The sequence below is a fragment of the Felis catus genome, chromosome B1, assembly GCF_018350175.1.
Source record: "Felis catus isolate Fca126 chromosome B1, F.catus_Fca126_mat1.0, whole genome shotgun sequence".
Classification (NCBI taxonomy): Eukaryota; Metazoa; Chordata; class Mammalia; order Carnivora; family Felidae; genus Felis; species Felis catus.
Window position 1 is genome coordinate 205,056,531 of NC_058371.1, and position 12,783 is coordinate 205,069,313.

Consider the following 12,783-nt stretch of genomic DNA (forward strand, 5'->3'; position numbering starts at 1 on the left):
GATACCGTTGTTTGGACAAACACCTTTATTCATCATCAAGGGGAGTCGGGCTGCTTGGCTCTGTGGCTATTGTGATGCCGTTGCCCCGGATGTGGGCACACATTCACGTTTGGACACGTTTTTCAGTCTTTGGGTATGTCCCTGGGAGCAGGGTTCTGGGCCCCCTGGAGTCACCCCCCGAGGAGTCGCCAGCCTCTCTGCGGCCTGTGTACCCTGTTGGTTTGAACATGGGCTCCTTGCCAGGGTGCAGGTGGGCTCACACATGCGTTCACGTGCCATCCGCCCACCCAACACGTTCTGCTGGGCACCCACATGAGAGCGGGACAGAGGCCTTTCCTTGGGGATTGGGGCTCCTGAGGGCGCGCTCAGAGCATCTGGTGCCACTGCTCCTTGGACGGCAGGAGGGCTCTGGTGCCGAGTCCCCAGGCTCTGCTGCGCCCTTCACACAGGCAGACCTTCGGAGGCACCATCGGAGCAGAGAGCTGGTCCACACGCAGACCCTCCTCCTGCTCAGGCTTGACCCAGACACCAGCCTCGGAAACAGAGGGACTGCCCCTGCTGCCATGGTCCCAAGGACTTTCTTCAGAAGCCCCCCCCCCCCCCCCCCCCGCCACCCAGCTCTGGGCAAGCTGTCCTGGGCCCCAGGCTGGTGGGGAGGGGGTATCCAGCCATGGCCAGCACAGCACTTCTGACGGCCCCACCAGCCTCTCTTGGCCTCTTTCCCTCTGGGTGACCCGTCCACACCTTCGGCTTCAGCTGGGCTGCCTCCCTGGGGCCTCTGTCTGCTTCCCGGGCTCCACAAGCAGGGTCCCTTGGCTCTGTTGTCCCCCAGCCCTGAGCTGCACCATCAGCCCTGGTTCTGCCTGGCCCACAGCCAGGGCACAGCGTCCACAGCCACGTCCAGGTGGGGCTGACCCTAGTGGACACTGGTCCAGCCACGGCCCCTGTGCTGCCTGCCCTGGGGAATCAGTGAGGGCTGGCAAGGGGCCTCTAGGGTGTTGAGGGCACAGGGTCAGGGCAGGGGGCCAAGTGGATGGCTGCCCGTCAGCTGCCCACAAGGGCAGAGATCAGTGTCAGAGTCTGGCCCTCCATTCAGTCCTCTGCCCCAACTGCACTACGGGCTCCCTGCCCATCACACCCTGTGTGAGCCACACACCTCCACTCCGGGCTCCCCTGCAGGGGGTTCGGGGCCAGCGCCGGCCAGGGGCTGACAGTCAGTGCAAAGTAGACGCCTGTCCTGAAGGGCAGTGGCTCTGCTGTACGAGGTTGTCACCGGCTGGAGGCTGAGCCAGGTGCAGCCCAGCGGCCCCTGCCACCGCTCACACATTTGGCCACTTTGGTCTCAGGCCAGAAATCCAAACGGATGTCTGTGTGAAGTCTCCATCGGCTGTTCTCTGAAGAGCAAACTCCCAACTGACAGTCCCCAAGCCAGCAGGCACCTGGCCGCCCCAAGGAGATGGGGTGGGGGTTAGCCCCTTCCACAACAAGCTCACCAACACTGGCAGCAAGGTGAGGCCACACACGTCCCCACCCACACCCGCCTCCTGGCCAGCGCTGGCCAGGCCCCTCTGTGCAAGCAGGAGGATCACACGTGCCTCTTGGGCACCGCTCACCCCTTCCCAGCAGCTGGAGAAGGCCTAGGGTCTGCCAGGGTGGGGAGAAGGGAGATGGGGGCAAAGACGCGAGGAAGGAGCTGTTTGGGGACACAGACGTGTCCACTGTTTGACCTGCTCCGGCCAACAGAGACCCAAGGGTTTCGTTAGCGGATGTCTAAGCCAGACCTTGGGGGGTATGTGGGCTTCAGGCTGAATCGATCCAGTGTCACCCTGACAGGTGCTGGGTGGGGGGCTGCATTCCCAGCAGAATGGAAATACTCCCGAGTCCAGCGTGGGGGAGGGCTGGGCGCACCAGCACACGTCCCCGTGTCCCCATACCACCCATCAGGTGCCCGGTGAGCATCTGGAAGCTGTGACTCCCTCCCTGTGCTCCAGGTGAGCGTGGCGTGGCCCAGAGAGGGAGACCCCCACACACAACCTCACAGCCCTGGCCCTAAACCTAGGGCTTCTAAGCAGACGGGCCCTGGGCAGGTCAGGACCGTGCACACTTAGGTCTGCGCATAGGCGGGAGACCTAGGGACCCGGACACCCCTCTCCAGAAGGAGGAGGAGACTGGCAAAGCCCTGATTTCAGACCTGGGGAGGGAAGCAGTTCCAGAAATCACATCATAATTGCAGCATTGTATGCAGGAAAGAAAATGGCAGTAAAATCTGAAGGCGTCCTGAACCAAGGGGAGCAGGCTCCGCCTCCAGAGAGGAACCTGAATCAAGTAAACCATCACCCTCAGCCGCCCAGGGGCTGGTGCCTTCCCAGACCAGCGGGCAGGCCACATGGGGGGGGGGGGGGCTGTATCCACTGGGACCCCGTGGAAGAGCCAACCAAGGGGTCTGCCCTGGTCCAGGTGGCACCTGGTCCAGGTGGACAGTGCCTTGCCTTAGGTGATGGGATGGCCTGGAAACCTTGGTGCCGTCCCTGCTGCTGGCGGGGGGGGGGGGGGGGCCCTCAGAACCACCGCCCTGGGCCTGGCTGAGGATCTGGAACCATCTACTCCTCCTACCATCCAGGAAGATGAGCCTACACAGGCCCTGCCCCAACCCCAAGTGGCCAGCAGACGCGAGCGTAGGTCAGGGCCTGGGGCCGGGGCAGGTGGCCCCCATAAACAGGACTCTCGTCCAGTGGCCCCTTAGCTGCCCAGTGTGCCCCACCCTGTCCAAACTCTGGCTCCCCACCAGGTCATAGCCTCCCCCAGGTGAGGCTCCTACAGGCCCCCAGCCTGAGTCCTCCCCAAATCTCCTGACCTCAGCACACGGGCCCGCCCCACTCACCCACTAGTAACGTGGCCACTGTGTGCGTCATGCTGCCCGACAGGTGCGCTGGTGCGCCCGGCCCTCCCCCACGCTGGACTCGGGAGTATTTCCTTTCTGCTGGGAATGCAGCCCCCCACCCAGCTTTCCCAGCACTCGTCAGGATGACACGGGGTCAATTCAGCCCGAAGCCCACATACCCCCGGAGGCCTGGCTTAGACATCCGCTAACGAAACCCTTGGGTCTCTGTCACTTGTCTGTGTGCTGGTCTCCGCACAGCACTTGCTGCCATCTGCTGTCTCCTGGGCATCGGCTCCCTCCTGGAGCAGAAGCTGGGTGAGCACGCAGCCTTGCCTCCTTCCTCTCAGCACCTGTCGTGACGCCCAGAACCGAGGCCGGAAACAACTTCAGCTAGCGCGTGGGTGCGCAGGCAGGGCTGGCCTGCCTGGGGCTGGTCCCGTGGCTGGACGGAGGGGCAGAGGATGGCTTGGCCTCTGCCGTCGAGGGGCGGTCCTCGTCCTCATCCCCTCGCTGGCGGGTCCAAGGTTCCTGCAGGCCGTGGATATGACCCAGGCTGTCCTCTGCAAGAGCCTCCGTGTTCACTCCCAGCCCAAGCGGGAGCCCTTGGAAGCAGCGGTGAGCTGACAGGGGAGAAAAACAACAGAGGAAAGAAAGCCTGGTTTTGGCGCTCGCTGTGGTGGATGTGCTCCCAACTCAGGCTGGTTGCCAGCCGCCGACGTGAAGTTACAGAATGCCGAACCCCCGTCTTCAGTGGGGTGCACTCGCTGTGCACAGGCCTGGCTGCAGAGACCTCTGGGTGCCCTGGGGCAGGCCTCCAACCCTGGCTAAGAAGGAGCTGCCCCTGCACCCCACCCCCCAGGGCCTTGGGCCACACCCTAGAGCGGGGCCCACAGGGGCCCTGCTGGGACTGAATTAGCCACCTGACCTTCCCACCTCCTGGACCAAAGCACAGCCAGAAGGTCAAGGCCCAGGAGGCAAGGAGGATCCAGATAAGACCTGTACCTCTCCCCAAGTGAGCCAGTAAGTGTGTCCTCGGCACGAAGCATCCCAGCAGTACCCACACAGGCCTCACCTTACTCTGGGTGTTACTGGGAAGAGGGGGACCCACTCCTGGGTGGTGACCACAGCATCTGGGTCCCTCAGTCCCTGGGCAGCCCCGCCAGTGACACACAGCTTCCCTCTGGCACCTGAATCTCCACCCTGAAGCCCTCCTCCAAGGGTCAGCAATGTTGTTGGCTGACTGAGTCCTGGCTGGATCAGGGTCACTGTCTGAAGGAATCCAGGCCTCTCCAGCTGCCCCACCAAGACTCCAGGGGGCCCTGGGAACACCCCCGGGCCCTCTCAGCATCCCCGCGTTGTGGCTCACTCCTATGCCTGCACAGCCTGGCGTCCTGTGTCCAGGTGCTGAATCTGGCCTCAGGGCAGGGCTGGGAATGCAGTGCGGCAGAAGATTCTGTTAAAGGGACCCGCTGGGGGTGGGGGGGCGCCTCGGTGGCTCAGTCAGCTAAGTACCCAACTCTTGACTTCGGCTCAGGTCATGATGTCACAATTCGTGACACAGTCCGGCTCTGCCCTGACATGGAGTCTGCTTGGGATTCTCTCTTTCCCTCTCTCTCTGCTCCTCCCTAACTCTCTCTGTCAAAAATAACTATTAAAAAAAGGGGGGACCCAGTGAGCTTGGTCCCCAAGGCAAGTGCAGTGGCTTCTTGGAAGGTGGAGGAGGCCACTGGGGTGGAACAGAGTGAGGTGGGGAGGGGGTGGGCAGGAGCACCTGGCTGGCGGGGCAGTGTGGGGGAGGGGACATTCCCAGAGCAAGGATGTCTGGTCTGCAGCTCAGGGTCACATGACAGGCTCTGGGGAGTGACCATGCGTCAGAGAGAAAGTCGGGCTCCGAGCGCCGGGTGGGCACTTGCGTGGATGTTACACTACACTGCAGTGGATGTGGCCAGATGTCCCCCAAGACATAGAGATGCCCCAGGGCATTCGCCCAGCCTGGACATTCCTTTTGTTTCAGGGTCCATCTTGCTCATGACTGTGGAAGAGACCCCGGTGTGACAGGCACAGACACGCCTAACCCAGGGCCACCGAGAGTGCCCGGGCCCAGCCCACAGGGTCCTGCTGGAGGCCTGGGTGTCCAGAGGATAGAGCTCTCAGGGAGGCTGTGCTTCTGAAGCACAGCCTCCCTGAGAGCAAACTCACCCCTGCCTCATCTTCCCCCATGCCTCCCGTCCCTCACCCCTGCCTACACCCCCTCAGGGCTGTCCCAGCACCTCCGTGCAGCCGCTGCGCCACAGCAGTCAGTGAGAGGCTGAAACCCCATCTCCAAGCCCCTGTATTTTTACACTGGAGCACAGAGGAGCTGCTCAAGGCGAGGAGCGGGGTGGGGGGTGCCTCACAGCTGCTGCTGACCTCTCCTTGCTTTCCCTCCGCCCCTGCACTGCCCACTTCTCTGAGCATCTCTGAAAGGCATGCCTTCCCCTCTCTGACACGATACCCTGCAGGTGACTCAGAGCCCCGCCCCCCCCCCCCCCCCAATCTGCCGAACCCCTGTGCCGGGGCTTTTGGAGTAATGACAGGAGCCTGGAAGGGAAGGTGCTGGTCAAGGCCACATGGGCACGGAGCTGGGGAGGGAGGCAACCCCGGGCGGGGGTTGGGGCCCTGTCGGGGAAGGCGGACAGCATCAGGGGGCTGGGGTGTGAAGCGGAGCAGAGTGTAGGCAGATGGGGCAGGAGCCATCACGGTGCTCCGAGCCCAGACCCTGGGCCAACTCCTCAGGAAAGTGGGTCCCCGGTGTTCCTGGCAGGGGTCCCCCTTGTCTCTGGAACTTGAGGAGCAGCCTCTGTGGGGGTGGGGGTGGGGGCAGGGCCTCTGTGGAGACAGATGGTCGGGAAGAAAATGCATTTCATCACACGACCCTGACCAGGCAAGAGTGACCAGCACGCAGGACGGAACGCTGGTCTGAGGAAGAAGCAGGCACCCCAGGCTGGGCCGTACCTCAGGTTCACTCCCTGGAGCCTCCACAGGTGAGCCTGCAGCAGGCTGGGCCCTGGGGGCTGGACTCTTCTTGCCCACGGTCACGAGGGAAGGGGTCGTGGCGTCGGGGAGGCACGTAAGGGTCCCCTGCGCTCACAGCCATGGTCCTGCCCCAGCTCTGATGGAAGACAGCCGAGAGTTTCCTTCTCACTTTGTTTCTGCTCTCCCATGCTGTCAGGGCTGGAGCAGGGCGCTGCCCTGGGGTGCCAGAGGCCCTCCGGGGGACAGATGGGATCGGCAGGTGCCAGGCCTCCCTGGAGGGAGCGAAGGGGCACCCAGTAGGGGTCTCCTGGGAGGGCCATAGCAGGGTGGCTGTCTCCTCTGTCTGCCATCTGGAGTGACTCTGTGGGGCCACAAAGGGGACTCTGCATGGCAGGGAGTCTCAAACCCAGCATCATATGGTCTTTGGCACAACCCTGCTTTGGATCAGGGCTTCTTGGCCTCAAGGGGCCAGTTTCTGGAGGGCACGCAGAGAGCTGAGCTAGGGGCCATACACCTGTTCTGCCAGCTGGCCAGGGTGCCACAGCCAAACACACATGTCCCGAATGCCAACCTCTCGCTGAGACACCTCTCCCCTCATTCTGACTCCCTGGAATGCACCCCCACTACCAGTACCACCGCCATTCATTCACCTCCTCTGTGCCCTGGCCCCATCCTGGACAGCGGCCACATCCAGGTGCCTTCTGAACTCCCTCCTGGATCTTTCTCAGCTGTGCGGAAGTTTCCTGCCAAGCTCTTGCCTCTCTGTGGCCGGCTGCAGTTCTGGGAACTGGGAGCTATTCACCGGTACCCAGGTCCTCTTCTGGGCACTCACAGGGCCACACATCCCACCAAGGGCAGCATTGCGCCCTCACCACGGGAGCAGAACTGGCAGGTGGGCAGTTTCCAGCTGGTTCACCTCACGGCCTCACTACCTGCCCAGAGCACTGCTCACCCTGCCGTCCTTCTCAGGCTCCAGAGTGGGCCAGCCTCCCCCTGCCAGGATGGGACACCAGTCACTCTGATCCGGAACTGTCACCAACCTTGCCTGTTTCCCCTGGGAGAGTCTGAGTCCTGGCCGGGCCACCGATCCCCAGCTTAGGGCCTGGGCAACTGTCAGGACTGAGGGCGTCACAGCATGGTGGTGAGTGTAGGAGGGTAACAAGCAGAGAGACAGATGGAGACCCACAGAGAGGGACAGGGAGGGCAAGAGAAAGATGGAGAGAGGCTTGGAGGGTCAGGCAGCATCCTTGGACCCCTGGCTCAGGGCTGTGTGTGGAGCTCAGCCAGGCCCAGATCATGGAGTCGGTGGGGCCGTGGAGTCCCCATCCAGTTGAAGACCCTCCACCGTCCTGATGAGCTTGCAAGGCTCTGGTGCCACAAAGGCAGCACTCTGCCCAACCTGGCTGCCCTGAGTCAGTGCAGTGTCTCCCTGTAGGGGGCTCTTGAGGTTACCCAGGGTCATTGGTTGTGGGGCCTGCTCTGGACTTGGCTGAGGTCACCGATGGGATCCTGCATGGGGTTGACACAGGTCGGCTGTGATTCACCCTTCAGGCCCATCTGGTGGCAGCAGAGGTGGAGGGAAGAGCCTCTCTTTCCTGGACCAGACCTCTGCCTCCAGCATCTACACCCGGGTACTGAGGACACGGGAAGGGGGCCAGGCTGAGCAGGACCTGAGCTGGGGCTCAAGTCAGACCCTCAAGACCTTCATGTACTTCACGTACTTCACTTCACGTGACCACAGAGTACACATCCCTAGAGCCGCTGAAGGCCTGGGTCTAGAATCCATTCCTGGGGGTCAGCCAGGGCACACTAGCTCAAGGGGCTCCTTGCAGCCTGGGCTTGAGTCCCATGTCCTGCCCCCAGGCTCACCCTTTGGGCAGCACACCCCCCCCCCTTCATCTCCTGGCCCAAACCCAGCTGACAGGACCTGTTAGCAGGAGAAAGTGAGAATGTTGAGGCCAGCTCCCCAGGGTCCTGGCATCCAGAGAGGCTGCAGCCGGGTGTTTCCTGAGAAGTATGTTTTGGGACCTGTGCCTCCTCCGGGGTCACTGGCCACTGAGTAGACAGTGACCCCAGCTCCCAGGGAGTAGCGCTGGATTTCTCCATAGCCTCCCCTTGGGGCCCTACCCGGCCACTGCCCTGCACAGTATGGGCTGGAGACGGTCAGAGAGGGGTGGAAGCTGGGAGCGGAGGCGGCAAACAGATCCGGAGGATATAAGCTTTGTGGGTCTGCACATCTTCCCGAGTTCATCTCAGCCTCACGGCTGCGGGTGGGGGTGGGGATGGGGCGGAGGAGCAGAGAGGGGCAGGTCTCCCCGGAGTGGGAGTGGGGGCAGAGACAGCTCCAAGATCCGTCCCTTCCACCCCAGGCCCGGCACGTCCCGATGACTCGGGAAGGGACACCGACAAGTTAATGCAGTGGCCACCAGGGTTGTCCGCCCACCAAGCAGGAGGTCAGCCCTGCGCCGGTGGCCCGAGAAACATCTTCAGCCCGGACGCTCTTCGGGACCCTGGCCGGGGCTGAGCCGCAGCCGCTCCCCGCAGCACCGCCCACAAGGTCGGCCGGCGGGGCGGGGTCTCCCGACCCCCGGGAGGGGCGGCAGGACTGGAGGCCCAGCCTCCGACCTTGCCGCGACCCCGCTCTCCCCGCAGTGCGGCTTCTGCCGCGGGGGCAGTCCCGGAGGCCCGGGGAGGGGGCGGCCAGTGGGGGCGGGGCCGCGAGGGCAGTCGGGGCGGAGCGGCCGTCGTCTGCAGTGACCTTCACGCGTCCGCGCCCCGCAAGGGGCCGCCCGCCCTGCGCCACCGGCGCCAGCAGCGCTCTTTCCGCGTGTCCTCCCTCCCTCCCTCGCCCTCCCCTCCCCCGCCGCCGCGCCGGCCGTACGAGGGGCGGGGGTCTGTCGCCTCTGTCCCCCTAGATTGAAACTCGGAGACGCGGTTACCCTGAAAAACAGGGCCCGGCCGCTCTGCGATTCTGTCTCCGCCAGGGTGGGTGTCCAGAGTCTGGGGTCTCCCTTTCCTGCCCGGGGCTGCGAGGGGGCCCAAGACCGGCGGAGTCGGGGTCACGGGCAGCACTCAGGGTCACTTGTCCGGGGCGGGATCGCTGTTGCTGCCCGCGACGGAACCCCTGCCCCTGCGCGCCCCGGCGGCGTGGAATGGGGAGGGGAGCCGCGCGACCCCAACCCCCAAGGCCTCTCCACCCCCGCCTGAAAAGAAAGCTTTTGCCACTGGGGGTTCCGCAGGCGCTCACGAGGTACCCCGCACGGGCGGGGGCGTGGGGATGCGCGACCCTGTCTGTGAAGAGGGCGACCCCCGCCCGGGTCCACACCGAGGAGGTCGGATGGTGGTCGGGGGTGGGGGGCAGTGTCTGGGACTCTAAGCCGCCGTGCGGGCCGGGGTCGCAGGCGGTGGCTCGGAGATGCCCCCCCGAAAGCGGCGCGAGGGCAGGGCTTGCGAGGGGAGAGGGGGGCGCGTCTCCCCGCCCCCGCCCCCGCCCCCCGCGGGCGCCCGCCCAGCCGCTGCGGCCCCGCCCTCGTCGTCACGCTCGGACGCGGGCGGGGGGCGGGGAGCGCCTCCATGTGACGCGCCCTCCTCGCCGTGCCCTTCAGCCGCCGCCGCAGTTCCCGGGGCGCCACATGGAGCCGGCCCGCCGCTGACCGCCCGCCCGCCCGCTCGCCCGCAGCCCGGCCCCGGGAAGGTAACCGACGCGCCCGCGCGCAGCCCGCCCCAGGCCGCCCGCTGCTCCCGGCCCCGGGCGGGCGCTGTCCGCCGGCGCGGTGCTGAAGCGGGCCCCGCCGTCCCGCCGCGCGCCCTCCCTTTCTGGCTCCTTCTCCGAGTCCCCGGCCTCCCGAGGCGCCCCTTCCCCTCCCTGGTGCCCTGGCTCTTTCTTTCCCGGCGCGCTCCCGCCTGAGGGCCGCTCAGCGGAGCCGGGCAACTCGCCCGCCCGCAAAGCCAAGGGGTGCGGCGGCAGCGGGAGCCCCGGCCCGCGCGGGGCGGCACTGGGAGCCCTGGGAGAGGCTCCAGCAGCATCCCGAGGGTCCCTGTGGCTGGACCCTGAGCTCCCCATCCCCCTCAGGAACCAGGGGAGAAGTTTGGAAGAGAATCTGCTTTGCGGCAAGGGCGCCCCTGCGCGCCAGCGCTCTGCGGGGAGGCGGGGGCACTCCCACCCAGCCAGCCCTCCCCAGGCCGCACAAACGCGGGTCTCCGTCTGCAGAGGAAAACACCGTAAAACACTGGGTCTCCAGAGGCCTGGGCTTTCCCGCCAGGAAGAGACCCCGCAGGTGCGGAGGGAGGGGGATCGCAGCCGCGGATTTTACAGGGGGCATCTCCCCACCGGAGTTCAGCTGAGCTGGACCCTGGAGCGCCCCCCCCCCACGCTAATGCAGGTGGAGGGGTGGTCTGCGCTCCCCACCCCATCCCCCATTTGCATTTGTTCCCTGAAGGTTGGATTCCCTGCAATTTCTCCCTTCCACTCCCTCCCTCACTGTAGTGGTGGGCACTGGAGTATCGCCTGGATGGAGCCTGGTCTCCTGAGACTCCTCTGTCAGAAGCCAAGGGGGCCTCTCACAAGGGGCATCCACTCAGGCCCCACCCTACCCTAACCACTGGGGTGCCTGTTCCTTCCACAGACCCCAACCCCCGTGTGGCCCAGGGCCCAGAAAGGAGGCAGAAGAGCCAGTCACCTTCAAACACCCCTCGGGCCCTGCCCCCACCGGGCCTGGCTCCTCTGGGCTGTGCTCCCCCAAGTCGTGAGCGCCCTGCTCCGTCCCTGCAATGGCCACCAAAAACTAATTTCAGAAACCTAGGGGCAAGGTGAGACCACTTTGCAGGTCCCGCTGGGGTCCTGGGATCTACCTGCCTTGGTCAGGGCATGTGGTAGGAACCCTCCTCCCCAGAGACCACCCCCCCCAGGTGTCCCTGTCAGTGTTGGGGTCCCGCCATAAGGTGTGGGGGGATTGTCAAATGATGCTCTGTCAGACCCCAGACCCACGCTCACACGACGTCAGGTGGGGATGAGGAAAAAGCTCTTCCCCAGGCCTGATCAGGGTGACCTGTGACCGCTTCCTCTCCCGCAGGCAGAGAACTCCTGGCCACACTTGCATGTGAGTTCCAATCCTCGGGAGGAGCCGCTGAGGAATCAAAGCCATCGTCATGGAGTTCGTGATGAAACAAGCCCTGGGAGGTAGGAAGTAGGGGAGTGGGGGCAGGATCCGCCCAGCTGGTGGCCGGCTGGAAGCCGCTGTGGCATGCAGACATGCGGGGGCATATGGTCACCCTCAGACTTCACACATTCCTTCACTGCACATCCCCCAAAACACACCTGCCCACTCCCTCCCTTGGGAAAGAGCCAGGGACCAAGGCAGGGGGAGGAAATACGCTGGCGTGCTGTGGTCAGGGCAGAGCCCACCAGACAGTGCTGAGAATGGGGTCAAGGGTTAAACAGCAGCACCCTCCCTGGGCCTTGGGGGGAAGGCCCAGCCCAGTGTGGATTTCACGGGCACCAACAGCCAGTCCTAACTGTCAGGGTCTGGTGGTCCCCACAGGCCCTTTGTTCTTGGTGGGCAAAAAGCCATGGGACGCTGCAGGGTGACTGCAGCAGGTGGGGGGGATCCCGAGCTGGATGTGCACCCTGTGGGTCTCACCCAGGGTGGGGGCGGCAGCATGTGCAGGGAGCCTGGGCTGCTGAGCTCAGGGACAAGAGAAGAGGCCAGGATGGCTGGTAGGGCCCTGGCCCCGTTCCCCCCGGAGGCAGTGCAGTGTGTGTGTGTGTGTGTGTGTGTGTTGGGGGAGGGGACTGCCCTTCTACCACTGCTGACTCTTATCCGAAGGGAATCCTGTGCCCACCGGGTTCCAAAGACCATCTTCGTGGCCAGACACCCTGGCCTAGGAGGTGGGCAGGGCAGTGAAGTCCACACTGGCACAGGTGCTTCCTGGTAGAGCAGTCTGGTTCAGCGGGGCCTGAGGGGCCCAGCTGTCCTGGTGCAGCACCAGCTCCCCAGAGCTCTCTGGGATGGGAGCCTGTGCCCAGCACCTGCCTGTGCCATTTCCGGATGTCTTCCTTTGGTGGCCTCTGTGGGCCACACCCTGACCCGGTGCCATTCACAGCCTGGCGTTGAGTCAGGTGACGCATCTGCAGTGGTGGGAGGAATCAGGACCGTGTTTTTGGAGGAGGGGAGCCAGTGGGGCTATTGTGGCAGCACTGAGGTGCAGGACGGCACAGTGCCATGAAGCCCAGGGCAGGGGCCCATGGGTGGGCTGCCTTTCTGCTCACCACAAGTTAAGTAAATAGACATTCGGGCCTGGCCCGGGGCCACATTTTTTAGGATTTTGTGGTCAAGGAGAGGCTGCAGGTTGAGTCTAATTATAATGATTACGTCACCGGGACATGATTCAGGGACAAGCCAGCACCCTGGCACCAGGAGCAATCCATGTTCCACCCAGCCAGTCCCAGACTGCTACAGATAATTAATTAGGTGGCTAATTCAGGCCCTGAGGTGGGTTTGTAAGAACACTGGAATATCTGATCTGGCTGTCTACGTGGCTGAAATTAGCTGTGTAATTGCCAGCCTGGATTCCCTTTGTTCCATGTCAGCCCAGAGTTTTTCCTGCAGCGGCGACGGGGCAGGCTTCTCAGGGCCAAGCGGGTGCTTGGCAGTGGGGGGCGGGGGGGGGGCAGGCAGCGGAGGTGCCTCGGGGCACCCTCTTGGTGGCCACGGACAGGGTGTCCCAGCCCAGTGCTGGCTCGGTGTTCACCTTCCCTGCGGTACTGAGGTTGAGCGCCGCCTGATGTCCAGGGCGAGACCTTGTGTTCTGTTTCTGCGCTTTCTCTCCCCCGGGCAGGCATCATTTTGGTCTCTCGGGACGAGCACATTCAGACAGAGGGACAGAGA

General features: G+C 64.3%; 1 protein-coding gene and 1 long non-coding RNA gene across 4 annotated transcripts in view; both read left to right on the forward strand.

Moving 5' to 3' along the window:
* The first annotated feature begins 619 nt into the window (after positions 1-619).
* On the forward strand, positions 620-4,574 carry LOC123385135. Its single transcript, XR_006597295.1, has 2 exons — positions 620-1,509; positions 2,246-4,574. It is a non-coding gene; the product is annotated as an uncharacterized LOC123385135 (long non-coding RNA).
* Positions 4,575-9,491: 4,917 nt separating this feature from the next.
* The window catches only part of CPLX1 (complexin 1), a 31,960-nt gene continuing 28,668 nt past the window's right edge, over positions 9,492-12,783 (forward strand). The window contains exons 1-3 of one of the 3 annotated variants that reach the window (XM_023253379.2): positions 9,575-9,590; positions 10,522-10,705; positions 10,969-11,075. In XM_023253379.2, the coding sequence (XP_023109147.1) occupies positions 11,045-11,075 (31 nt within the window). In that variant the 5' untranslated portion in view covers positions 9,575-9,590; positions 10,522-10,705; positions 10,969-11,044. Of the gene's footprint in view, positions 9,591-10,154; positions 10,174-10,521; positions 10,706-10,968; positions 11,076-12,783 lie in introns of those variants that run through there. The other 2 variants (XM_023253378.2, XM_019829875.3) reach the window with 2 other exon arrangements.